This window comes from Xenopus tropicalis, chromosome 4 (genome assembly GCF_000004195.4).
Source record: "Xenopus tropicalis strain Nigerian chromosome 4, UCB_Xtro_10.0, whole genome shotgun sequence".
Lineage (NCBI taxonomy): Eukaryota > Metazoa > Chordata > Amphibia > Anura > Pipidae > Xenopus > Xenopus tropicalis.
In genome coordinates this window covers 133,233,769-133,259,488 of record NC_030680.2, presented here as the reverse complement: position 1 = coordinate 133,259,488, position 25,720 = coordinate 133,233,769, and the positions used below count along the sequence as shown (strand labels likewise).

Below are 25,720 nucleotides of genomic sequence, written 5' to 3'. Positions count from 1 at the left end.
ATTTCTGTCAGCTAAGCATGATCTTCATTCCACAACTGAGTATAATCTGAATGGGGAGTGTACATGCATGGTGCTGCCACAGAGCTCTGCAAAGTACCAAAGCAGGAATGGGTCTCCATGGAGAACCACAGTTTTTTTTTTTTTCTTCCTAAGTTAAAATTTTTGCAAATATCAATGCAGTTCTGCTCAGAGGGCATTACAATGACCCATTTAAATGCACATATACAGTATATAAATATGAGATGCCTCCTTGGTTTTTGCAGTCACCTATTCTCCATAGACACGAGTAGTAATATTCCAACTTTCAAGTCTTGTAAATCTACTAAATCCACACTACAGAGACACTGAGAAATAGGGGAGCAATCCGTGCCTCCAGTTAGTGGACCAATTAGGATCTACAGTAACTCCCATTATTTGGTGATGTAATGGATCCAATAAAACGTAACTTTTATTTGACTATTAAAATCAACCACATTACATATGACTTTAAAAATAACCACCCACTTAGAAGACTTCTATGAGCGTGGAGGTGTGCCCTTAAAATACAAATTGTGCTTAATTCATTTCTCCCCTAATTCATTCAAGAGCCACCCTCACCCACCTAATTCCTTCACCCAACCTGGGTTGGAAATGGTGAGAGCTACTCCACACCTCAATTATTATATCCTGCCCTTTTTTAAATACTGTCTAAAGCTACCTATGAAGAATGGGGACTCTTAGGCAAGCAATAGAATGCCATTATAGTAAAGCCCACTTCTGGGGGGGTGTTTATGTAAAGGATGAGGGGGCCATGAACTGTATCTTGTGTTACCCCAGCAGCCAAATAATGAATTTAAGAGCAAACCCAGTTAGGTGACACTAAGGGGCAGACTCACTAAAACTGTAACATAATTTCATAAAAATTCGACTCATTTCCACGAATGTCTGACACTTACTAAAAAATCTAAACTGAAAAAGTCGCAGAAACTCAGTCTTTTCCGAATTGTCGCCCCGGAAACCATAATTTTTCAGATGGTCGCATAAAAAAATTCTTCAAAACCTCTAGTTTCAAGGCAAAAGAAGGATCTTTCAGGAAAGGTCTTTTTAATAGGCCAGTAGGCATGATCAAAATATCCCCCCAAAATTGGATGCTATAGGTAACTAGACCTGATACAAAATGTTTAACTTTCATTGCATTAACCCTTTCATTGCTTGACCCACAATAGGTGTTTATTACAACTGCAGAGAGAGTACTAAGAAAAAACAGCATTGATAACAATTAATCATGTTTATTTAGAAAGCACTCTGTATTCCAAAGCACTGTATAGCTAAGGGTAAACCTAGGAGACATCTGAAAATCTAGACATTTTTTCCTATTTATATACATTGTGTCAGCAATCATCTCCTTACAAATGGAAGTATCCCATAGCATTACAAAAAGTTTCCTTACAGCAGCTTTACAGCGGTAACTGCAGCCGCCAGAAAGCAGGATTTGAATATATAAGGGACATATAAAAAACTGTATATTTCACGCATCTTCACTGATAAGATTGATATGTCTTGCAACCTCAGTACCACTTCCCCCCCATGTGATTGACAGTTTTCCTAACATACATATGCCAGGAAGCTGTAAGGGGCAGCACCTGGTACAGACACCTATAAACGAATCCTCCTTAGCACCCATCTTTCCCTTGGGAAGACCTCAATGTCTCTGATCAGCAGTTTAAATGCAAAGGAGATTATCGCAGTGTAAATATAATTACAGAGAGATCCTAGTATCTTTATTGATTCCTGGGATTATTGGTGCTGGCTCATCTTCAGGAAGAATTGCTTTACTAGAATGATTGACAGCAAATGGCTTCAGTACTCAATGGTGACAGCTTTCGTCTTTAGATATTCATTCAGCGCCTCCTCGCCTGCAATATATTGGGAGAAATAAGAAGTATGTTAGTTAAAACTGCCAAACATCAATCCATTAGGTCAGAGCTGTCCAACTGATTATATGTACTGGGTCGATTACTTCTCATATAACATGTTTGAGGGCCGAATTAAATTTAAATGACAATGTCATACAGAGAAGTCTATGGAGACTTTGAGCTGACTGGGGGCTATAGAATTCCTTTGGAGGGCCACATTGGGCCTGTAGGCCTCTATTTGGACAGCCCTCCGAATTCTGAACCAAAATATGTTAGAGCCCAACACAACACAGAAACCCCTAATATCCCTATCCCTGTAATCTGTTCCTTCAAAAAGTATGAGTAAATACCATTTTAATATGCTGAAATCCAGCTGCAAAACAGTTCTTCTCTTTCTGTATCATTTGAAATCCTGGCAGGGGAGGAGGGACTAAAACATTGCGGTTACAAATTGTAACAACTTCTCTACAGCTTACAGACAGCATGTACGAACTACATAACCCACGACTACTGATACATTTTATTTGAGTCACAAAGTAGTCAGCCAGATCAGCAGGGGAACAGGGGGCGGTGCTTAGGGAACTGTTCCAAACCGTATTATTACAATAAAAGTCATAAAAAGGCTGCATCATTTTTAATTGATGTATATTGCAAAGTTGCTTGAAATTATGTTTACTTTTCAAAAAGCTTAAATTGTGGGTAGAGTTCCCCTTTAGAGTTATGTTTCCCAAGGAAAGTGGCAGAATATTCAATAGTTATTGTACATTCGGTGAGATAAGTAGAAGTCATTGGCCCCACAGCAGTTCAATTTCACTCTTCTTAAGGCCACAACCTACAACCTAAAAGGGCTGCATAAAACAACATTTGTATTGCTATACTCTTGATGGTAAAGGTGTCGTGCATGGTACTTAGGCATGTTATGGTCAGTTTCCGGACAGTTACAGTATGGTACTATGGATCACTGCTGATCTTAGCAATATTCTTTCTCACTGGCATCATGGCTCAGGTATAAAATCCCAGAGGCATGTAAACAGATGTTATAGAGATGTGAATCTATCCTGTGGTTAGTGAGTCTTGGCACACTGCTTAAGCATCACATCTGTGCCAACACTGTGGCAGCCTGTAAATATTAATACAACCTTATGTAACTCTCTGCTTTCCAATCCCGTGCTTACTCCTGACACATCTTTACAGCTCCTGTGCCCATTTCCCTGTTTAATTCAGGGATAGATTTGCACAGAAGACCACCAAAGAAAACATCATTTCAAACAATATACATCAATTAAAAAATATGCAGCCTTTTCATGATTTTCAATGTAATAATATGGTTTTTAACAGTTCCCTAAGCCCCTGCTGATCTGGCCGACTACTTAGACACAGTAAGCAACAGTAGTAGTAGTAACAGTAGCCGACTGTCCTCAGCCTGCCTTCAGCCTGCATCCTCCCAATTCCCTGCACATATGATGTCAGTAAGGAAAGGAACATGCAATGCATTGCAATGCATTGTGGGTTATGTGTTTTAGTCCCTCCTCCCCTGCCAGGTTTTCAAATGATGCAAAAAAAGATAAACTATGTTGCAGCTGGATTTCAGCATATACAAATGGTATTTATTTATACTTTTTGAAGGAACAGATTAGAGTAATAGGTATATTAGGGGTTTCTGTGTTGTGTGGGGCCCTTTAACAAATTTTGGTTCGGTAGCCAGAATTACCATTTAATAAAAAAATAAGTTACAATTCTATTAGAGTACTCTATACATAATTTTATTTTTCTTTGTTGCAAAAAGAATAGATATTCACTGCTTTCCATGATTTAGTTTAAATGCAGCTGCGGGCATGGTTTTATATGGACTGGCACCATGATAGGCTATCTTGGGTCATTACCACCGAGACACCCAGCAGTGTTAATACTTTGTAAAAACAACTGGTATCAAGGGTGCTTTTCTTTCCGTAAAAAGAAGCAGTTGTGGTCTGAAGTTATTATTTTGTAGAGGCAAACAAAATGCCCTATGTACCACTAGCCTTAAGGTGGCCCGTCAGTCCTCAGTCTGACCTTGCCAAACAAGTGGATCTTATAGTGTATGGCCACATGTAGCCATGCCAGCGAGCAAATGGCGTCTTTGCTGATGAGGGGTTTTTCAGTATTACAGAATCTCTTACCCAAGTCCTTCCCAAATCCAGATTGTTTGAAGCCCCCGAAGGGCGCAGCTACATCGGTTTTGTTGTAGGTATTTACAAACACAGTTCCAGCCTGAAGCTTCTCGCTGACATACAGGGCTTTGCTTATATCCTTTGTGAATACGCCCGAGGCAAGGCCGAACTCTGTATTATTGGCTCGCTTAAGAACCTCATCAACATCCCTGAAACAAACAGAAAAAGACAATTTATTTGTTATATATATTGTGAGTATCCAGGCTTATTAATCAACTGACTGTTCTTATTGATCATTGCAGAATGAATTATTCAGTGTGCATCATTTCTCTACACCCCATGTCTCCGGTGCTGGCAGCATAAAAAGTGGGTGGGTGCCCTAGTTTGGGGGCTGCTGCTGAGTATAGAGGGGTTACATGTTGCCTTTGTGCTGCCTGTTGGGCATTATTGTACCAGGCTGGACAGGAGTAGGCAACTCTGGTATTGGGGCAAATTCACATTGATCCATCTTTATCTACTGACACATGGCCCATCCCATGGCATTACACCACTCAGAGCTTACCCATCTTTAAACTTGGATATGATCATTATGGGGCCAAATGATTCCTCTTTTGCGATAAACATCTCATCTGTAACATCCGTAAATATGGTTGGCTCAAAGAAAAAACCTGAAACAAAGAGGATGCTTTAGTGGTTTTTGTAGACATACAACAAGCCCATTGCTCTCTAAAGCCCCAATGCTGAATCCAAGTTACTGAAATAGGATATTTTGATATCAAAACAAACGGTTAAAGGTTGCAGGTTTCTTTAATATTTCCAACTTAAGACCAAACTTTTCACAAAAAAGTTTCCTACCAACTAATTTCTACTTTTTTTTATTTACTTCACACAGTGTTGATGTATTATTCTTTATCTCAGGCCCAGTAAATATCATTATTTGCTAGACAAGTATAAGGATACCTTTTTGTGTGTTTTTGTGCATTTGCCCATCTCTGATAGTTAGCCCTCCCCTAATGCACATAGTTAATGGAAAGAGAGATCCAGAGATTGCCAGTCTGAAGCCAACGCAGTTATACCCACAAATGCCAATGCTCAACAGCAGTACCCCCGGCACCTTCTTTAGATTTATATGGTACTAAATATATATTTTTATACTGAATAAGAGCATGGATATTAATATTTAGTTTCATATCAACTTCACATTCCCCTAAGAGTGTACATATTTCTATATGTGATATATATAGCCTCTGCCAGATGCTGTATCTCTGAGACACTGGGTGCTTTGAAATATAGATGTCAGCTGTTTGGGGCTAACCCTAGCGCCCAGCAGTTCTGCTTAGTAAGGGGAGTATTTGGGAGGAACGTTAGAATGCCTCAAACTGTAACACCCTCTCGTGTTTCATACCCTGCCGATTCCAGAGAATATAAAGGAAAGACGCAAAGGAAAGATTATGCCTGTAAATTACCCATCTATACAGCAAAATAACAGATAATCAGTACAGAATATAAATGAGGTTTTGATCACTGACCTGGCCTCTCCACCTGCTTCCCACCATATACCAGCTTGGCCCCCTCCTTCACGCCTGTCTGACAGTACTCAATCAGTTTATCCAGGTGGGCTTTATGGTTCTGTGGTCCATGATCTGTGGATCTGTCCAGTGGGTCCCCAATCTTCATTTTCTTCACCTCTCCAACCTGAAAGGAGAGACATAGAAATCAGTGGGCCCTGTCCTTAGCTATATTCCCTTATAGATTTTTGAGCTTTCATGATCCTGTGGCATTCCAAGGCAAAGTGCAATTGGTCTTTATTTTTACATGTTAGATTAATTAACATGTTTCATGGTCCTGCCTGCCATCCATCTCTACAACCCCCCTTCCCCCCTGTTTTCCCATACCAGATCCTCATTAAACTTAAAGGGGAACTCCAGCTTCTAAACCAAGAATCCCACACAACACAGAAACCCCTAACATCCCTATCACTCTAATCTGTTCCTTTAAAAAGTATAAATACATACTATTTTTATGTGCTGAAAACCAGCTGCAACAGAGAGTTCTTCTCTTTCTGCATCATTTGAAAACCTGGCAGGGGAGGAGGGACTAAAACGTTGATGTTACAAATTGTAGCAACTTCTCCACAGTTTATGGACAGCATGCAGGAACTACATAACCCACAATGCATTGCACTGTGATGTTCCTTTCCTTATTGACATCACATGCTGGTAATTATAGGATTTGGAGGATTGCAGTCTGTAGCTGACTACTGTTACATTTTATTTTAGTGCCAAAGTAGTCAGCCAGATCAGCAGGGGGCGGGGCTTAGGGAACTGTTCCAAACCATATTATTATTAAAACCTTATTATTAAAGGCTGCATATTTTTAAATCACTGTATATTGCAAAGGTGCTTGGGGCAAGTTCACCTTTAACTTCCACAGAGTTTTTCACTGCTTTCCCCAATATCAAGTTTAAAGGGGTGGTTCACCTAAGCAACTTTTCAATTGGTCTTCATTATTTATTTCTTATAGTTTTTGATCTATTTGCCTTTTTCTTATAACCCTGTGCAGCCAAAAAGCTATTGCTCTGTGAGGCTACAATTTTTTTTTATTGTTACTTTTCATAACTTGATTTTCTATTGTTATTCAGGTTCTCTGCTGTTCATTTACCATTCTCTCGTTCAAACTGCTCCCTGGTCGCTAAGGTAATTTGGACTCTAGCAACCAGATAGCTGAAATTTTAACCTGCAGAGCTGCTGAACAAAAAGTGAAATAACTATAAAAAACTACAAATTATAAAAAATGAAGACCAATTATCTGGAGTGGTCTAGTTATGAACCATACACCCTGCATACAAAGCATACAAAGCCACCTCATGGGAACACAGAAATGCCATGTTTATATTGGGCTTAACTGAGAATCAGCATGCTTTTTGATTACTGGTGTGACTATCCCCAGGCATTAGAGAGGTAGAACATCTATTTGGTGCTGCATTATGGCAAAACATGGTATAGTTACACTGGGAAACGACTGTGCCAGGTTGCACCGTGTTGAGCCATACTGTAGCAGCCTGCACCTTGTGTATTTAGTACAGCAGAGCGACTATAATCATATAGATATAGATTCTTGCAGCTGCAGTACACTGCTCTGACCAGAAGATGGAGATCCTGTTTCAAGAAAGTGCTCTTTTTAATGTCAAAAGGAACACTATCGTCCAAACTGAAACCATGACACACAATTGTAACAGTAGTGCAAGAGTGGGAATGTAAATGAGTGCAATGTCATTCTAATAAATTGCATCTGATTTCAGCAGAAGCCACTACATGCAATACCATGGGTTCATGGGTACCACACAGTGCCCATTTATGATATGAAATCTAGTTCTCTGTGCAAGGAGTTATTGCAACAATACCCACAGAGAAAATAAAAGTGGATATAAAGGCTTAGATATAACATACACCGGGAGTTATAGTGGAGTTTTCTTGTAAAATCTACTCTCCGGCAAGCTTCACCCCTTCTTGTATCCACTTCATGGGCCCATTACTTACCACTCTCTTCACAAACTCATCATGGATGGATTCTTCTAGGAAAAGTCTGCCAGCTGCAATGCAGTTCTCCCCCTTATTGAAAAACACAGAGCTCATCCCCTAAAGAACAGAAAAGAAATGTCAGAGGAGATGTAAGGTAAAGAGAGGGCTAGATTGGCGAAAGACAGGAGGCCCATTTACAAGTGAGGGGCAAAGTGCCGATCCTAAAAGCAAAGCTGGATCTTTTTTTGCACTCCCCACATTGCTCCCCTGGGTTTTGATAGTTCTATAGGACACCTCTTAGAGTTGTGCCGTTTATATATGCCAGAACTGCATACTATATTGGCAGGACTTGGACACCCCCTTGCAAGGCACTACCTCCCATGTTATTCAGGATAGGCATAAATGTGCCCTGTACTTAAATCAGGCTTAGGGAACTGTTCCAAATCATATTATTACATATTACATATTATTACATTAAAAATATTACATATTTTTAATTGGTGTATATTGCCAAGTTGCTTGAAATTATATTTACTTTTCAAAAGCTGTGTTTAGGTGTAGTTCCCCTTTAATGCCTCAAGCAACCCTTTACTTAACATGTGTCAATGGAATGTGTTCAGTACAGTGCTGCATTCGGTGCTATATGCTGGGTTTATAATACAGTGCAGGGCACAGAGCCCAGTTCAATTGGCACAGGTGCCAGTGCTCAGAGTATGAGCCCTAAGTAATACAAATTTGTACAACTTTTGCCTGTACAATCAGCCCTTCAGACTGGTCAGAATCCCAGTGTAATCTGTCTTGTGTATAATATTTTTCCTATTTGCTTTCTCTAGCTTTCAGGAAGGTGTTAAAGGAACAGTAACACCAAAAAATGAAAGAGCTTTCAAGTAATAAAAATATAATGCACTGTTGCCCTGCACTGGTAAAACTGGTGTGTTTGCTACAGTAACACTACTATAATTTATATAATAAGCTGCTGTGTAGCCACGGGGGCAGCCATTCAAGCTGGAAAAAAGGAGAAAAGGCACAGGTTACATAGCAGATAACAGATATGTTAATACAATAGTGTTTTATCTGCTATGTGCTGCCCCCATGGCTACATAGCAGCTTATTTATATAAATTATAGTAGTCTTTCTGAAGTAAACACACAACTTTTACCAGTGCAGGGCAGCAGCACATTATATTTTAGTTACTTTCATACACTTTCATTTTTTGGTGTTACTGTTCCTTTAATGACTTGCCACACACAGATATCAGTGTGCCCAGACTGCCTCCAAATCCCTCTGTCTTGTTGCACCATAAGGGTGGAGACACACGGAGCTACTAGTAGCAGCTACTTGTCACGGCTACAAAAATAGACAATGCTGATCATTTACTGATAATTGTCTCTACATGTGTTTTAGCAGAGGCAATTCTCAGTATTGTCAATGGCAGGGGATTTTCTAGCATTTAGTAGCCGTGACAAGTGTGTCTTAGCAATAACCCAAAAAGCCAACGGGGGCAAAGTCTGCTGTTGTAAGTACAGATTTTAATCAAGTCAGTGTCATAAATGGACATTGCAGCTCTGTTCTCTGTTTTTTTCCAATTATGTAGGGTTTTTTTTATCCCACAAATATATGTGCCCTTGTGCAAAATTAAGCACTCCACCCCTTACCCCTCCAAATACTTTCAGGGCATAAATGTGTACTCACCATACGGACAGCCTTGTCTAGATCACAATCTTGGAAGATGATGAGAGGAGATTTCCCACCCAGCTCCAGGGATACCTTCTTTACATTGCCCACAGCACAGCTTAAAGGGGACAAGAAAGTGATTATACGAGATGGTACCTATGCCCTATTGTCCCAGTGTACTTTCTTTTATTCCTGTCCGACAAGAATGTGAGATGAATTACATAGAATTGTAGAATAAGCTTTACCTTTTCATGATATGTTTTCCTATGGGTGTGGAGCCAGTGAAGCCAATTTTCCTGACATCAGGGTGGTCGGAGAGACGCTGGCCAATCAGAGAACCTGTTGACAGTTGTAAAGGAAGGTTCACCTAAAAGGCCTCATTTACTATATTTGCTAGGTGCAAAATGGGTATACAGTTAATGTTACACTAATTACATTTACTAACCCACGAACGGGCCAAATGCGTCCGATTGCGTTTTTTCCGTAATGATCGGTATTTTGCAATTTTTCGGAAAATTGTTGCGACTTTTTCGTTGCTATTCCGAATGTTGCGCAAAATCTGGCGATTTTTTCGTAGCGTTAAAACTTGCGCAAAAAGTCGCGCCTTTTTCGTAGCCATTCCGAAAGTTGCGCAAAATGTTGCGATTTTTTCGTAGCGTTCGCGCCGAGTACGAAACATTCAGATTCATTCAAGCTTCAGTATGGTGACTTTTCTTGGGCCAGGTTGGAGCTGCAGAGTGCCATTGAGTCCTATGGGAAAGTTTCGCCCGCCGCTTACGAGCGCTCAATACGAAAAAGTCGCGACAAAATACGAGCGCATCGTAATGGCTACGAAAAACTCGCGTTTTTTCGCGCAAATCGTATTGGTAACGAAAAAGTCGCGACAATTTCCGAAAAGTCGTAAAGGCGCCGAAAAAAATCGCAAAAAATACGAAAAAGTCGCAAAATGTTCGTTTTCCAATCGGAATTTTTCCAATTCGGTTTGGATTCGTGGGTTAGTAAATGTGCCCCTAAGAGTAGAAAACATGGCAGGACCCATAGTTTGCATTTTGCACGCCAGTAGTAAATGAAGCCCAAGCCTACCTGACATATATATATATTATTTGTACTTGTTCTTCTTGTACTTACCAGCTCCTGGCAGGATATTTATGACTCCTTTGGGAATTCCAGCTTTAACCGACAATTCAGCAAACTTGAGTGCAGTCAGTGGGGTCACCTGAAAGAAATGCAGTCTGTTGGGCAGCAGTTATGCAAAGTGCCATAGGAAATCAAGTGCTCTAACCAAGATGAGTGGCACAATTATTTTATCTTGAAGCCTAAGGTCAGAGCTCCCCAATGTAAGAAGTGCATTGCTCACTATCCCAATTTAAGTATTTTCCAAGGGAACCATGAATTTGTGTCTTTTTAAGGATGAAGACACACTGGGCTACTAGTAGCAGCTACTTTTTCAAGGCTACTAAACTCCATAGACAGTACTGAGAATTGCCTCTGCTAAAACACACGTAGAGACAATTATCAGTAAATGATCAGCATTGACTTTTAAAGTAGCCACGGCAAGTAGCTGCAACTAGTAACTCTGTGTGTCTTTGCCCTAATACTTGACTAGAACTGAGGTTTCTACTGTAGGCTTCTTATGCAATGCAGGGGCACCCCTGAACCAAATATGAGCTTCAACTGTTTTTATCATGTACTTGCCCCCCTTTTGTAACCCCCTGTGCTCCGTTTCTTACCTGAGCAGGTTTCAGTACCACTGTGTTGCCCGCAGCAAGGCAAGCTGCTGTTTTCCATGCCAACATCATCAAGGGGTAGTTCCATGGTATCACAATCCCACAGACACTGCAGAAATAGGTAAGATAAGATTTATTATTGAAGCTCTATCCCCTCTTAGCAAATATATGTTTCTGTTTAGTATGTGGCAAGATTAGAAGCATATGATTTAACTCATGGTATAAAAATTCATTACTTCATTACATTAATTCTTAAACTAACAAATGTATTTTTCTTTGTTGTAATATTATTAATAAATAAAAATGTGGAGGTGCCATCTCAGTGCATTGTGCCTGAGCTTTCAGAAGGAGCCAGCGCTACCCATTAGAACTGCTTTCAGCTAACCTATTGTTTCTCCTACTCCCATGTAACTGGAGGAGTCCCAAGCCAGACTTGGATTTATTACTATTGAGTGCTATTCTGATACCTACTGGGAGCTGCTATCTTGCTCCCTTCCCATTGTTCTGCTGATTGGCTGCTGGGGGTGGGGGGGGGATATCACTCCAGCAGTTAAATGTGACTGAAGTTTATCAGAGCACAGGTCACATGGCTGTGGCACCCTGGGAAATGAAGAATATGACTAGCCCTATGTAAAATTTTGAAATAAAATATTAAAAAAATCTGTTTAATATGCTTTTAAAAAAACAGATTACAATGCAGGATTTTGCCTGAGTAGTTCCATTAACTGATGTGTTTTGCAAAAAACACGATTTACCATTACAGTCGGCCGTGGATGAATTTACAAAGCAAAAGTTACAGCACATGTGTGGGGGGGCTGTTTGAGGAATTTGCAAATCTAGGGTGGGGGCCCCCTGAAGTGGCAGCCCAAGTGGGCCCCAGGCACCTCAGTCCGACACTGCCCAGTGGAGTCATCCCCACCCCCATGGGAACCACTTGTTTAGGTTGTGGCTTAGTGCCAGGGGCTCAGTAGTTTGGATTCCTGCATCTGTATCACCAATATTATTGCTAAACTGTGGCTGCTGGTGATGATCCATAGCCAGTTTAGGCAATATCCGCCCAACTTAGGGAAAGGTGTACTTGGCTCTATGGCAGCAGTAGTTCTAAAATTCTGTATCAGGCCAGGGTGCGAACTAGCTTGGCAAATATACTCACCCAATGGGTTCTCTCCTGGTAAATGTCAGATTCCGGTTTGGACGAGCCTGATTAATTGGAATGGTACTACCCTGCAAAATACAGTATATACAATTACTTTGTTATGTGCTGGGCTGGGTTGAATATTGGGGGTGGGGGGGGGGCATTATTTCTGTTCACCCTTTTGGCAGGTTTACAAGGAGCTGGGGTAAATGCAATCCTGGGGTTGCTCCCCTTACCCACAATGCTGCTCTAATACGGCTTGAAACTGTGCATGGACACTGGCGAAAAGCAATATCTACCTGGCAAATGTAATTGCTATTGAAAGCAGCATCTGTCTGCCTATTTATATTCTCTGTGATGCTGCTTGTGACTTCTAAAATAGTGTAGCTAAAAGCCAGCTTGTTAGTTTATAAAAAAAAATAAAGTGCCTTTGGGGTATTACGCAGGGGATTATATGATTGTATGACTGCACATATTACGAGCATATGTACTGCACCTGTATTTTATCACACCAGCCTGCAAAGTATCTAAAGGTCTGGATAGACATGCCCACATGGGTCTTTAAAGCCAAGGTATAGACAGCGCCAGAGTCTATAGATTCAATGGTAGCCAGCTCTTCTTGGTGTTCCTCCATTATATCTGCCAGTCTGGGAATAAACACACAACACATGTATCAGTTCTACATATTCCCTCTTTACCTGAAGTTGTGATGCTCATGTGTCCCCCAACGCAACAGTTGCTGATTCCTTCTTACCTGTATAGTATGCGACCTCTGTCCCTTGGATTCATTTTTCCCCATTCTCCATTTTCAAAGGCTTCCTTGGCTGCAGCAACTGCCCTGTCTATATCAGAAACCTGGGCCAAAGATACTTTGCAAATTGCCTAAAGTAAGACAAAAGAAAAGGCAACGCCATATGCACAGATGATGAATGATGATGTGGAACCTTCACAGATTTCCTAATTCAAATTCATCCTCTAGAATGCTGGTTGTCAAATTGTTTCAGTTCAAGGTCCCTCAGAGGTTCTTCCTATTTCCCACAATATCTATGGGTTTCCATAACATAACTGACCTTCAAGCTGGGCTTTCAGGTGTATCTAGGCACACTAAATAGGCCCTATGCCCTAATCTTCCCCTAACTGGTCTATAGGCTGACCGCCCCAAGTGCAAATGCTCCAACACCCTCTGGGGATGGGGAAACTCCACAGCTTGGGGGCCACTGCTCTAGCATATTCTGAGAGCCCCCCAAATAGAAAAGAATCTTAGGGTGAAAACCGCAAGATAACAATTATGTGTGCAGTTATTTTGTTTCATTTAAAGTCTTAATGTGGGTTCATAAACACTTCAGTGATGGCTAGAACCATATAGCCATATAGCTCCATGCAACCATATACAGTATATATATGCCCCAGAAAATTATCTTATTATAGGAAAATTATCTGGTAGAAAATCCAGGCCAGCCACCTGTCCATTGTATCAATATGACCATGTAAATATGTTCCGTAAACCTATTTAGCCATCAACTGGAAGTGTTCCACTTATTTGTACAAAGGGTTGATTACTATGGAAGGTAAAACCCAAGTCACTGTACAAATGTGGTCAGATCTGATATCTCAAGCTATTACAGATACATGGACTCATTTACTATGAGCACAGTTCTAGTGCAGAAGCAATAAGGGATTCAGGCTGTGTACATTAGCACCCATACACTTTGCATTTGCTCCCCTGGTATGTGCTTGAAATCCAGCACAAGGTACAGAGTGCAGGGCTGATAGCCACAAGGGACTTGTTAGGTGAAGGGTGGTTAGGAATGGTCAAGGGGGCACCCACATCTGGCCCTATGGATTCCCTTTCTGTATTCTGTTCGAGTAGTAGCAGGCACTGCTGCATACTGAGAGCATTTATTCCTTGCCTGCCATTTGCTAAGGCCTCAGGGTAACCTTACTTGATTTTGGGATAATGGCAATGTAAATATAAAATTGGCTGTATCATATGTAGCTGTCTCAGATTATTCAGACTTACCGTCCCATCTGTAGGGTTGACTGTATCATAGGTCTTCCCCCCTTCTGCATCAATAAATTGTCCATTTATGAAAAGTTGATGAGGTATTTTGACAGTCATGTTGTTGATTTCCTTCTCCACCTAAAATGTAGTCACATAAATATTTAGTTTGGCAAAGCACATCCTTACCCATAAAGCGTTACAAGATCTTTTTATTGTACATTAATTGTAGAAAGTTTTTAATTGCCTTCTGTGAACTTTACTGTTGCCTATGAAGATCTCTTTTGTTATAATTCAATTACAAATAATCCGCAGAGAATATGGTCAAGTGGCCAAGGGATATAGAAGATATTACTGGGATGTTATTGGTCAGAAACAGAGAAATGGAGCACTAAGAAGTGCCAAAGCACCACAGAGCAGTTGGAAAGTGCAACACTCATTTTCATAATATGCTTGCTACAGCGCTCCTGTATGCAGACATCACTGTATTAAATCTTGTTTATTTGGAATGCAGAGACCAGCATCCATTCAGAACAAGGCAGGGTGCAAAGTTCGGAAAACATGGAGGTTTGCACCTCTTTTTGCACTTTGTGCCCTGTCCTGCACTTAGTAATTTACCCCTAAATAGTTAATTTAAAGGCTAATTCTCCCTTAAAGAGGTACATTTTGATGTCAGATGGTGTTTCTGTAGCCTCCCTCTGCCTCAAACTACTGCTCTGTAGGAATTCCCAGGCTGGGTGGGACCCGGGCCATTTTCCACTCTCCCTACCTGCTCTGTAGGTTGAAAGGTTATGCTTGCTACTGTACCCCATGGTGTAATTCTGGTTTCAACTTACATAATCTACAACCAGTTCTTCTTCTCCATCCTCTCCTCTCAGCCGCCTCACCACCATCTGAATGAATTCCTCAAACTTGGTTGCCATATAGACGTCTTCATTCTGCAGCTGCAGCCCATTGCATTTCAGCTTCACCTCTTCCACCAGCCTGGGGGACACAGAAGGATGCATGTGAATGTAAAGCATGGCCATGATTTACTCAAGTGAATGAGACTGGAATTAGACCAAAGAGCCTGTTAATGCTAAATTTACAGAATAACATTGGCACATTTAGATTGTACCAATGCATAGGGCTGCTGTACATTTTCTCAAGTGCAGCAAGCATATACCTTGGTCTCTCTAGGCTACCTTTCAAGTTTCTGCTGTCTGGGCATCCTATGCCTGAGCATTAGCCCAGTACTACAGGAGATGGGAAATATTATCTCTGAACATAGGGTCGTTATGTGTGATAAGCATGTTGCTCTCTTTAACCCCTACATACATTGTTACATAGTTAAGTTGGGTTGAAAAAAAGACCAAAGTCCATCAAATTCAACCCTTCCAAGGGAACCCCAGTGCACATAGAACTCATACCAACCAACCTAACCATATACTATTTTTTATTTTTAGTTGCACTTTACTCCAACATTCTGACCTATTTCATTGCACCCTGCCACGGCGCTTATACCAAAGCACAACTCCAGTGGTGGCTGCATATAAACAATGTATAATATACGGTACTAGGTCTGATTTGCAAACATTGGACAAGTGCAACTGCCAGCAGTGTAGCTTGGGTGCACCTCCCCTCTCAACCCCTACCGAACTGCTATATTTAAGGTAGGAGAAGGGCAGGGGTGGGGAGACTAAGGTACAGCAGACCCCACAGTTCAGTGTGGTTTTTGCTTTCTTTTTTTTAGCTTGTAGCACACTATTCAGAACTAATTTCTAATTGGTTGCACCTATTTTTGTAAACCAGTTTCCCCCCTGAGTCTCCCAAGCTAGTGGCTGGATGTGGAACAGATCTCAGCAATAAAATCAAATGCTATTCTTTTAGTGCATGGCACATGGTGGCTGCAGTCAGCAACTGGCTTACCATAGACAGGACATCACTGATTTAGCCTGTTCTATTCATTTTGTAAACAAACCCCAAAATGTTACCCCATTATAGACTAAATGCACAGGACAAACCTGACTACATCCATGGAAGCAGCTCCGGCCTTGAAAAAGTCTGTGGAGTCTTCAATTTCAGAGACATTGGTGAGGATCCGCTTCCATGCCGCCTGTCACATAGAAACATATTAATAACAGACAGTAGACATAGAGAGTCACAAACTTAAAACTGGGGTTATCAATAAATACATTTTATAAAGTGCAATGGGCTATTACTGTACTGAAATCCAAATCTGAAAGCTTGGAGGTACAACCAGGCAGACTTAATTGGAATTCATTAGCTGAAACAAAAATGGCTGAGGCTGTATAGAACATTTTAGTCCAAAAAAGTCCTATGCAGGTAATCCTATTTGGCACTATAAAATGTATGAACAGAATGTCGACTATAAGGAAATTACATAGAAAAGGTACTAAGGGTGATGCTAAGCAGTTTATCTTTGGGTTTTATACGACTTATACAATGTCAAATAAAGAAATATAATTAAAGAAACTATATAAAGAAATATAATATATTGATACCATATAGCATGTGATTTGGTCTGGACTTTGGAATCGTTCAAAGCATATAAACTATTGGCTTTATTACAGGAATGTAATGGGCAGTGCTGAATTAAATCGAAGAACAAACAAAAGAGCAAAATTGATACCTTATGCTGTTCTAGGATTTTTTTTCTGTTATCATTGAACTGTACTTTTCTGTATGTAGTATTGTCCCTGGTCAGTTATTCACTGGCCTAAACCATAAATCCCCAGCTAGGGCCGGGCTAGTATCACATACTGTCTGAAATAAATCTGAAAGGGTGGAGCCATAATGCTTGCCTCAGCAGAGGTATTCTGCTTAAACATCAATGGGACTGTAACCCACAGTACAAAAATATGCTTTTGGAAATATAGAAATGTGGTATTGCCGGTTCCACATGTCTGTGTAAATACATCCCTAGAGCAGGGATCATCTGTGCACTCAGGATTACACTGGTGATTTAATTGCCACTGCTTGTTGTGCTGTAACTGCCCCCCGCAGATTGCGTTCCATTGAAATCAGTGCAAAGTGCCCAACCAGGGAGTGCCCAGAGCTGTTAAACGGAGTTACAGCAAAACACTCAACCCTCCTGAAATAGGCCACATTGTGTGACTCTCACACTAAACGCTGGATAGGCAGCGCTTCATATTGATGTTGGTTGTAACCAAATCCCATCAGGTACTGGGGGCTTCTGATACACATTATAGCTCTAAGAGGAAATATGTGGAAGAGATATACATATAAATAAGACATGAGAGTTAATACAAGCAGTAACATAACTAAGCTGGGCTGTGCAACTGGGCCCAAGACCCCCTCCAGGTACATATTAAAGCCAAAGTGGATATGTGAATTTTTATTTTGCTGTATAATATCTATGCTTAGAGTATGGCAAGCTCCCTCTCATTCAAAAGGGTAAAGCATTCCTGAGTACGGAATATTGTTTGGGGATGCCGATTTCTTCATTACTACTCACCCGGATTTCTTCTGAAAACTTCTTCTCCTCGTCGGATAGCTGCAGGGCAGCGCTGTCGGCAGTTTTATAATACTGAGATGCTGGAATCATCTTACCATCTTCAAACTGGATATTCTTCACTGATAGCTGCAAGGAGACAGGGATTCCACATTAACTCCCTTCATATGTCTGTTAGCAGTTCCTATCTGTAGATTCCCTACTGCAAAGTCTTCTTTAGGTGAATTTGCCTTTTAAACAACATGCCCTCCATTGTTCAATCCCATTAACATTCTATATAATGTAGTGCTTTTTATGTACTGGGCTGACAATCCAATCCAACACATATTTCTGGGCTTTGTGGACCTGCTTGGGGCATTAAATACATTCAACTTATATGTACAATGATTTAAAGCAATCACTCACCTTTTGGCCATCATTCCCAAAAAGCACTAGCCCAGTTTTGGTGACCACAGCTGGCCTAAAAGCGCCAGGAATCTCTAGCGGTTGTCCATCAGGAGCCGGCCCATTACTTATAAACGAGGAACCAAAGAACGTCAGTTGCTGTAATGAAAAAAGCAAATATTAGGAAAATAATGTAATTGTTCTTTACAAGGGCAGCCAGAAAACCTGTAGAGAGCAGATACAGGAAATACATGGAAATATGGAGCTGGTTCAGCTGAGACAGCAGGAAAGATTGGCGCTCACACCAAGTCAAATCATTTAGTATATGCTGGGCATCTTATTGGATATGTCACATGTTTGTGGGACAGACTAGATTAAACTAATGACATCAAACAATAAACTCTCTGTTTTGTCAAAGCTCTTTGTATTGTCATGGTGTCATGCTGCCCAAAAGCTACCTCTTGGGCAGAATGACACCATGACAATATGCTGAGCAGGGCACATCCAGCCCCTGGCTTCAAGATGGACAGACCTAGATATGGTTATTTATAAGGACAAAGTTTCAGGTTAACAGGTATATTGAGTGTCATGGCTAAGGCTGAGTTGCACTTGCTTCTCAGGAGACATTAGGCTAATGGCAGCTTGGAGGAACAATGCTTAAAACCATCTGTATCACTTGCCCTTGTATTTAAAGACAACTGCCAATAGACACACCAACAAGTGGATTTTAGCCCAAAAATGGACACTTGAGGTTGAAATCTGCCTGTACAAGTAGAGATGACCAGTTGGCATTAAAGTCAACGGCAGAAAGCTAAGGCATTTTCAGCCATTACTCTGCTGGCAGGGAAAATGCCTTGTGTACCACTAACTTAGAACATTACAGGAAGTTGACCAGACTTCCCAGAAGACGCAGCAACAAATTGAACATCTCTGCATGGGGGCTCATTCCAGCCATGGACTGGCAACTGTGGGTTCTGGCAAATGCCAGAGGGGCTGCTGTAAGATGCCATAGACAGTCACTATTTATTGGGCTGGTGGGGGGCTGTTTGGGCCTCTGTGTATGCTAGGGCCTATTTTGAAGGCCTAGTCCAGACCTGGCTCATTCAATGTTAATGTGATTACACATATAGCAATAGTCTGGCCACATTCTCAGAACAGTTACTCAGAGTCTAAAAGGGCACCTGTTGCCTAAAGATTGTTGCCCACACTCTAGATGGGGAAAACTATAGTAAGAAAACCCCCAGTTGAGTACTCTAGGCCCTGGGAGCTCCTGGAGCTGACGGGCATGTTGGTTAATACACGTGCATAATGAGAAAGTGCCACATCTCGCTTGTTATGCACATCACAGCACTCGCTTATTATTTGTGTTAATGGCTGCCCTCACCATGGCCAGAGCACTCCATAGTGGGATTTCCTTAGAAAAAATACTGTTGTTTATACCATTCTGCTCTGTTAGCCAGTGGGGTAAACAGTTTTAGGTTATACGCGCTCTTTTATGAAGCTTGTATCGAGCATAGCTGGAGAAAGCTAAATACTGACCTGATCACCCACTACTGTCCAAGCTCCAGGCACCTTATCATTCCCTCTGATAAAGTTGTGGATGGCTTCTGCCGGCTGGTCCCAGTTAATCTGCAGGGAAAGGAGAACAGGAAGATCAGTGCACATCATCATTGTAGGGTAGTATCAAACCTATGGGCATGGGGATAATTTTGGGCAATTTGGTGGCACATTCTGGAGCTGTGAAAGTGCCCAACAGCGCCATAACCCTAAAGCTTGAAAGTACAGACAGACCTCTATAGGGGCAAATAAATTACCTATATATATATATATATAAAACATCCACCGATGTCTGGGTGATATGAATGGAAAGTGTATAGTTGCCAATATTAATTCAAGGCCTTTGAAAACATTACGGACCAGTAGAAAAACTTTGATTCTATGAAATTTCTGGAAACCATACTTGATGGCAGAATGGTCCAAATGGGACTATGGCAATTAATTTGCATTAAGAATAAAACACTTTATTGAAAAGAGAGTTTGATAAAACGGACAAGTAGGCGAAATTGGAAAAATTTGATGATAAACTGAAAATTTCATTTTTCATTTTTTTTACATAGATAACATAAAAAAATATGCTGTTCCAAAGAAGCTTTATTGATAAAATAGTCATGTCTGCACCACTGAGTTGAAACTGTGTAGGGGACAGAAATAATAATAATGAGGCTTGAATTGGAATGCTATTAGCAATGTCAGATAATAATTCTGGATGCACCTTTGCATTCTCTTTCTTCTGCATCGGATCATACGTGGCTCCTTCAGTTGCCTGTTTTATCCTCGGGGCATTACCCTCTGCAATGAGGCGAACAGCTTCCACCTGGAAAGACCAATGGATCACTGTAAGAACTAGAGAAGTCAGTTTGGGCAAATATTTCTCTCTTTGCCCCAGAAAAAAACAAGAAGGTTTTGTAGAGCACTGTTAAATCTATAGCTCCTGTGCACTTAGTGCCTTTAAGCATCCCTGCTGCCAAGGTAGATCTTGGAGGTATGAATTATTTAGTGTATATAGTATACAATTAGCTTATGTAGAGTACATATGCCATAAAGAACACAAACAAGGTGCCACCTTGGCAGAAGTATCTGTAGGTGCTTATGAATGTGTACCCCAAGGCTTTCAGGGTTGCTGCTTGAAACTTACATCTAAGCTAGGGTTACACCACTGAAGGTTAAACACCCCAAAATAAGAAGTCACCTTGGAATTGTAGGTATGTACTGGCCCATATTTATCTCCAATGCATAATAAAATGCAAAACTACAGACTACCCACCCCCCACTGAAAATGTTAAGAAAAGAAGATACTGCCTTAGAATTTCACATCTGCATAAAGACACATGGAACCTTTATGTGACCATGGAATTCGGTACTCATTTAGTTTGTTTATAGCTTATATATCATTATTATATTACAGCCTACAGCCATAGTTCAGATATGTTGATCTCACCATTCCTTTCACTCCTTCAGGGAAGAGGAATCTGTTGTAAATTGTGTTCACAGTATCATCAGGGAGGACCTCACACTCTCTCTGCAGCAAGATGTCCCCCGTGTCTAGCCCATCGTCAGCCCAGAATATGGTAAAGCCCCCTATCTTGTCTCCTTGCATTAGTGTCCTGGAAGTGGATACAGATATTGAGCGAACAATAATACAGACACTGTTTTAAGCCAGTAATTCTCTGAGATCGTCACTTATTTACCAGTTGATTGCAGAGGCCCCCCTGTGCCTGGGAAGGATAGAGGGATGATAGATGATGGAGCCATGTTTTGGGCAGTCAATGACTTCCATTGGAATGAACTGGGAGCAGAAAGGAAGGACGTTGAGCTCGGCCTCCAGTGCCTTATACTTTTCTACTACTTCCGGAATGGCCTGCCCTTTTACCCTCCAACGTGGGAACTTGAAGACAGGTATTCCATCCTTCTCAGCATCAGCACCTAAGGGGCACAGAAATCAGGGCAAAATATGTAATGCTATGGCTGACAGGAAGCTCCCTAAATTCCACTCTGAGTGCTATATGCAGAACATGGTTGCATATATAGAAGCATATACAAGATAATGGTTCATTATAAATGAACCAGTAGCTCACTGGCACATGTGTAGCCAGTCAGTAGTTAGCTCTCTGCTTATTTGGCACTTACCAAGAGGATCTGCTTTGCCATTTTTGTCTGGGATAGTGAATACTCCAACCACCTGGTGTCCTTCTTTCAGCAACTCCCTGTAAACTTCTCTGCCAAACAGACTTTGACCGATCACTGCAATCTTCATGGTCCTGGGTCACGTGAGTATCTATATGAAATATTAAAGCATTGGTTGTGCACCTGGATGTATTTTATTGTGGGATAGCAGTTATAGTAGGGAGAGATGGTGCCTATAGGAGCAGTGGGATAATAGCCTCTGGGAAGGGACTGTGGCTGTGGGATAGCAGGTATAGTAGGGAGAGATGGTGCCTATAGTAGCAGTGGGATAATAGCCTCTGGGAAGGGACTGTGGCTGTGGGATAGCAGGTATAGTAGGGAGAGATGGTGCCTATAGTAGTAGTGGGATAATAGCCTCTGGGAAGGGACTGTGGCTGTGGGATAGCAGGTATAGTAGGGAGAGATGGTGCCTATAGTAGCAGTGGGATAATAGCCTCTGGGAAGGGACTGGGGCTGTGGGATAGCAGTTATAGTATGGAGAGATGGTGCCTATAGTAGCAGTGGGGGGATAATAGCCTCTGGGAAGGGACTGGGGCTGTGGGATAGCAGGTATAGTAGGGAGAGATGGTGCCTATAGTAGCAGTGGGATAATAGCCTCTGGGAAGGGACTGTGGCTGTGGGATAGCAGGTATAGTAGGGAGAGATGGTGCCTATAGTAGCAGTGGGGGGATAATAGCCTCTGGGAAGGGACTGGGGCTGTGGGATAGCAGGTATAGTAGGGAGAGATGGTGCCTATAGTAGTAGTGGGATAATAGCCTCTGGGAAGGGACTGTGGCTGTGGGATAGCAGGTATAGTAGGGAGAGATGGTGCCTATAGTAGCAGTGGGATAATAGCCTCTGGGAAGGGACTGTGGCTGTGGGATAGCAGTTATAGTATGGAGAGATGGTGCCTATAGTAGCAGTGGGATAATAGCCTCTGGGAAGGGACTGGGGCTGTGGGATAGCAGGTATAGTAGGGAGAGATGGTGCCTATAGTAGCAGTGGGGGGATAATAGCCTCTGGGAAGGGACTGGGGCTGTGGGATAGCAGGTATAGTAGGGAGAGATGGTGCCTATAGTAGCAGTGGGATAATAGCCTCTGGGAAGGGACTGTGGCTGTGGGATAGCAGGTATAGTAGGGAGAGATGGTGCCTATAGTAGCAGTGGGGGGATAATAGCCTCTGGGAAGGGACTGGGGCTGTGGGATAGCAGGTATAGTAGGGAGAGATGGTGCCTATAGTAGTAGTGGGATAATAGCCTCTGGGAAGGGACTGTGGCTGTGGGAAAGCAGGTATAGTAGGGAGAGATGGTGCCTATAGTAGCAGTGGGGGGATAATAGCCTCTGGGAAGGGACTGGGGCTGTGGGTACAGCTATTTTTTTAAATGAAAATTCCATTAATTAAGCTATCAGTGGTATCTTTTGCCACCCCAGGTAAAGGGGCAAAGTGACAACAACAATGGCACCGGCTCCCATGTGTTTTATTTTCTATGCAAAGTGAACTTTCAAGGCTTTCAGGATCCTGTATGACAAGTACCATGGCTAATTTGCTTATTTGTATTTAAGGTATTTGGCTTTCTGAATTGCTAATTTCTAATCAATGGGCGTTGTATACAGAGCATTTAGAAGGGGGTCTCCACCCAAAAACTGTTTCCAGTATGCATTGACTTACATTTTCCAATGGTCCTACTATTGTTTGTAAATGTAATTACATTTTATTTGTTGAGACAATGTACCTGGTGCCAGTTACCCTCCAGGTCTGTTAATCAGCCGAGGTCTGCGTACTGCTCACTTACCTTCACAAATAACTAAAACTGATTTGGAAGGCATTGCCTTCATGTAAATAATATGATTTTAGAGATTATTATTATTATTATTATTATTATTAACATTTATTTATAAAGTGCCAACATATCCCGCAGCGCTGTACAATAAGTGGGTTTCATACATTGGACATACAGAGTAACATATAAAGCAATCAGTAACCGATACAAGAGGTGAAGAGAGCCCTGCCCAAAAGAGCTTACAATCTACAAGATCCCCTATTAGGATCAGTTTAGATTGCACTAGGCTATACGGAAACTGTATATAAAGGCAGTGTCCCTTTAAATCAGCTCTGAACTCTTTGCTCAGTTATAGAATCCATCCCATTGTAGACGTAAGCGCATAAACAGACTTCAAGGAAAGTGGGCGCTGGCTTTTCTCCCACCAATCCCAATGTGGCTTCAAACATACCTCCTAGGGGCCTGTCCAATCGGATAACAATGAACTCTGAAGCTCTCTCTCTGGGATTATTACAGTTCATAGACCGACCGTGATCTTGCAGATTTCTCCTTGATATGGGAGGCCAGTGACTTTACAGTTAAAGGGGAAGGGGGGGGGGGTGTTTCCCAACATGGGGCAAACCAGAATGCCCTGAGGCAATAGGGCTACCTGGGTGTGGGGCTTTTTGTAACTGGGCTCAATAACATATGGAAGGGCTGAATGTGATATTCTGCAAATAGGCTGTGACCGCGGAGGAATGATATTCTGCAACTCTATCTCAAACACCAATATTAATGTCACCCAACTGAAGGACTGGCACACAGTGTGTGTGTGTAGGGGGGCGAAGTTGATGAAAGGATGTGCCCACTTACTGTGTGGGTGGGCTCCCTTAGCTTATCTACATGGGTATGGGTGCTGGCAGTGATCCCTGCACAGGATTTACTCACAGTCCAACAAGTGACATTTGCTCTGGCAGGCACAATGCCTCTGGCTGCCAACAAGATGCTGTGAGTTGCAGTGGAACCCCCAACTGGATATAATGTACAGAAAGCAGTACAGAAAAATACTTGCATTAGATAGAAACCCTTTGGACTTTGGCCCTCAGCACTGCCTTGCCAGGATTCCCCCCCCCCCCCAGCATTCTGACTATTGTATTATTTGGATCCGATCCTGTGCCTGTTTCACTGTAGTCTAAATGGCCATTACCACAGTGCCAGTGTACTGGGGTTTTAACTGATGGAACCCCCTGGTAATGCATACTGCATGTGGGGGGGAAACACAGAACTATGGGAAATGAATATTGCAATGTATGCACTATGCCCACCCCCATAAGACATGTCCCCCCCATTATGGAATGGAGATGCACACTCAGCAGTGTGTGACGTTAGCATTGGTTTAGGGTTACTACTTGATGTATCTCAGGCGCCTTAAAAGCAGGACCCTAATAGTCACAAGGGTGCTAAATGGCACCAGGGTGCAGCTCCATGAAAGGTGCATGCCAACCTGTGCCTCTATCAGCAGTGCAATTGCTTGGCACTCACCTGGCGAGAGGAGACAACTTTCTGCGGTGCTGCCACCGAGCTGGGAGGGTGCTGTGTGTGTTATTCCTTCTGGCAGAAGGAGGTGGGGGAGGCAGAGGAGGAGTCTGTGAGCTCTATGGACTGGGTTGTACTGGAAATCTGAAATTTGCAACAAGTCAGCACTGCCTATGGAAACCACAATTGTCTGCAGTGAGGGGAGGTCATAGCCACATAGCAAGTCTCTGCCCCCTTTTTATTAACCCTTCAGTTGGTACTGATTTGTCAGTCTGCAAGATTTTTGGAATTCTTCCAGAATGATCTGTCTTCTTAAATATAAAAGTCATTTTTCTTTTACTTTCCCCAAAACATTCACAGAGCAGTAACTGCCTGCCAGGGTTACATCCAGCACATTGCACTAACATCAAGGGAAGGTGAACAATACCACGCTGCTTTACACCCTGGCTGCTTTGTCTTTTTTACAATCTATAAAATACAATACAATATATGTGACTATAAAGTGCAGCTCTTGTGTGCATGACTATGAGGTGCAGCCATTGTGCACGGAACTGAAAGTTGCAGCCGATAAGCACATTTATATAAGGTGCAACCATTGCACTCATAGCCATAAAGTGTAGCCATTGCGCACACAACTATAAGGTGCAGCTGTCACACACATAATTATAAGGTGCAACTTTTGCCCACATAACTATAAAGTGCAGCCATCGCTCAGATAACTATAAAGTGCAGCTGTTGCAC

At 41.9% G+C, this 25,720-nt stretch overlaps 1 protein-coding gene across 2 annotated transcripts; it reads right to left on the bottom strand.

Annotated features, from left to right (window-relative positions):
- Positions 1-1,252: 1,252 nt before the first annotated feature.
- Positions 1,253-25,116, bottom strand: aldh1l1 (aldehyde dehydrogenase 1 family member L1). 2 transcript variants are annotated; one of them, NM_001011027.1, is given in 23 exon segments: positions 1,253-1,895; positions 4,055-4,254; positions 4,608-4,713; positions 5,575-5,740; positions 7,585-7,683; positions 9,259-9,358; positions 9,486-9,579; positions 10,369-10,456; positions 10,971-11,076; positions 12,121-12,191; positions 12,599-12,749; positions 12,857-12,984; positions 14,123-14,242; positions 14,938-15,085; positions 16,105-16,196; positions 17,580-17,705; positions 17,982-18,119; positions 19,500-19,589; positions 20,233-20,334; positions 20,959-21,124; positions 21,209-21,443; positions 21,648-21,795; positions 24,986-25,026. In NM_001011027.1, coding segments are annotated over 22 exon segments (2,709 nt in total). In that variant the 5' UTR covers positions 21,775-21,795; positions 24,986-25,026; the 3' UTR covers positions 1,253-1,839.
- Between the last annotated feature and the right edge of the window lie 604 nt (positions 25,117-25,720).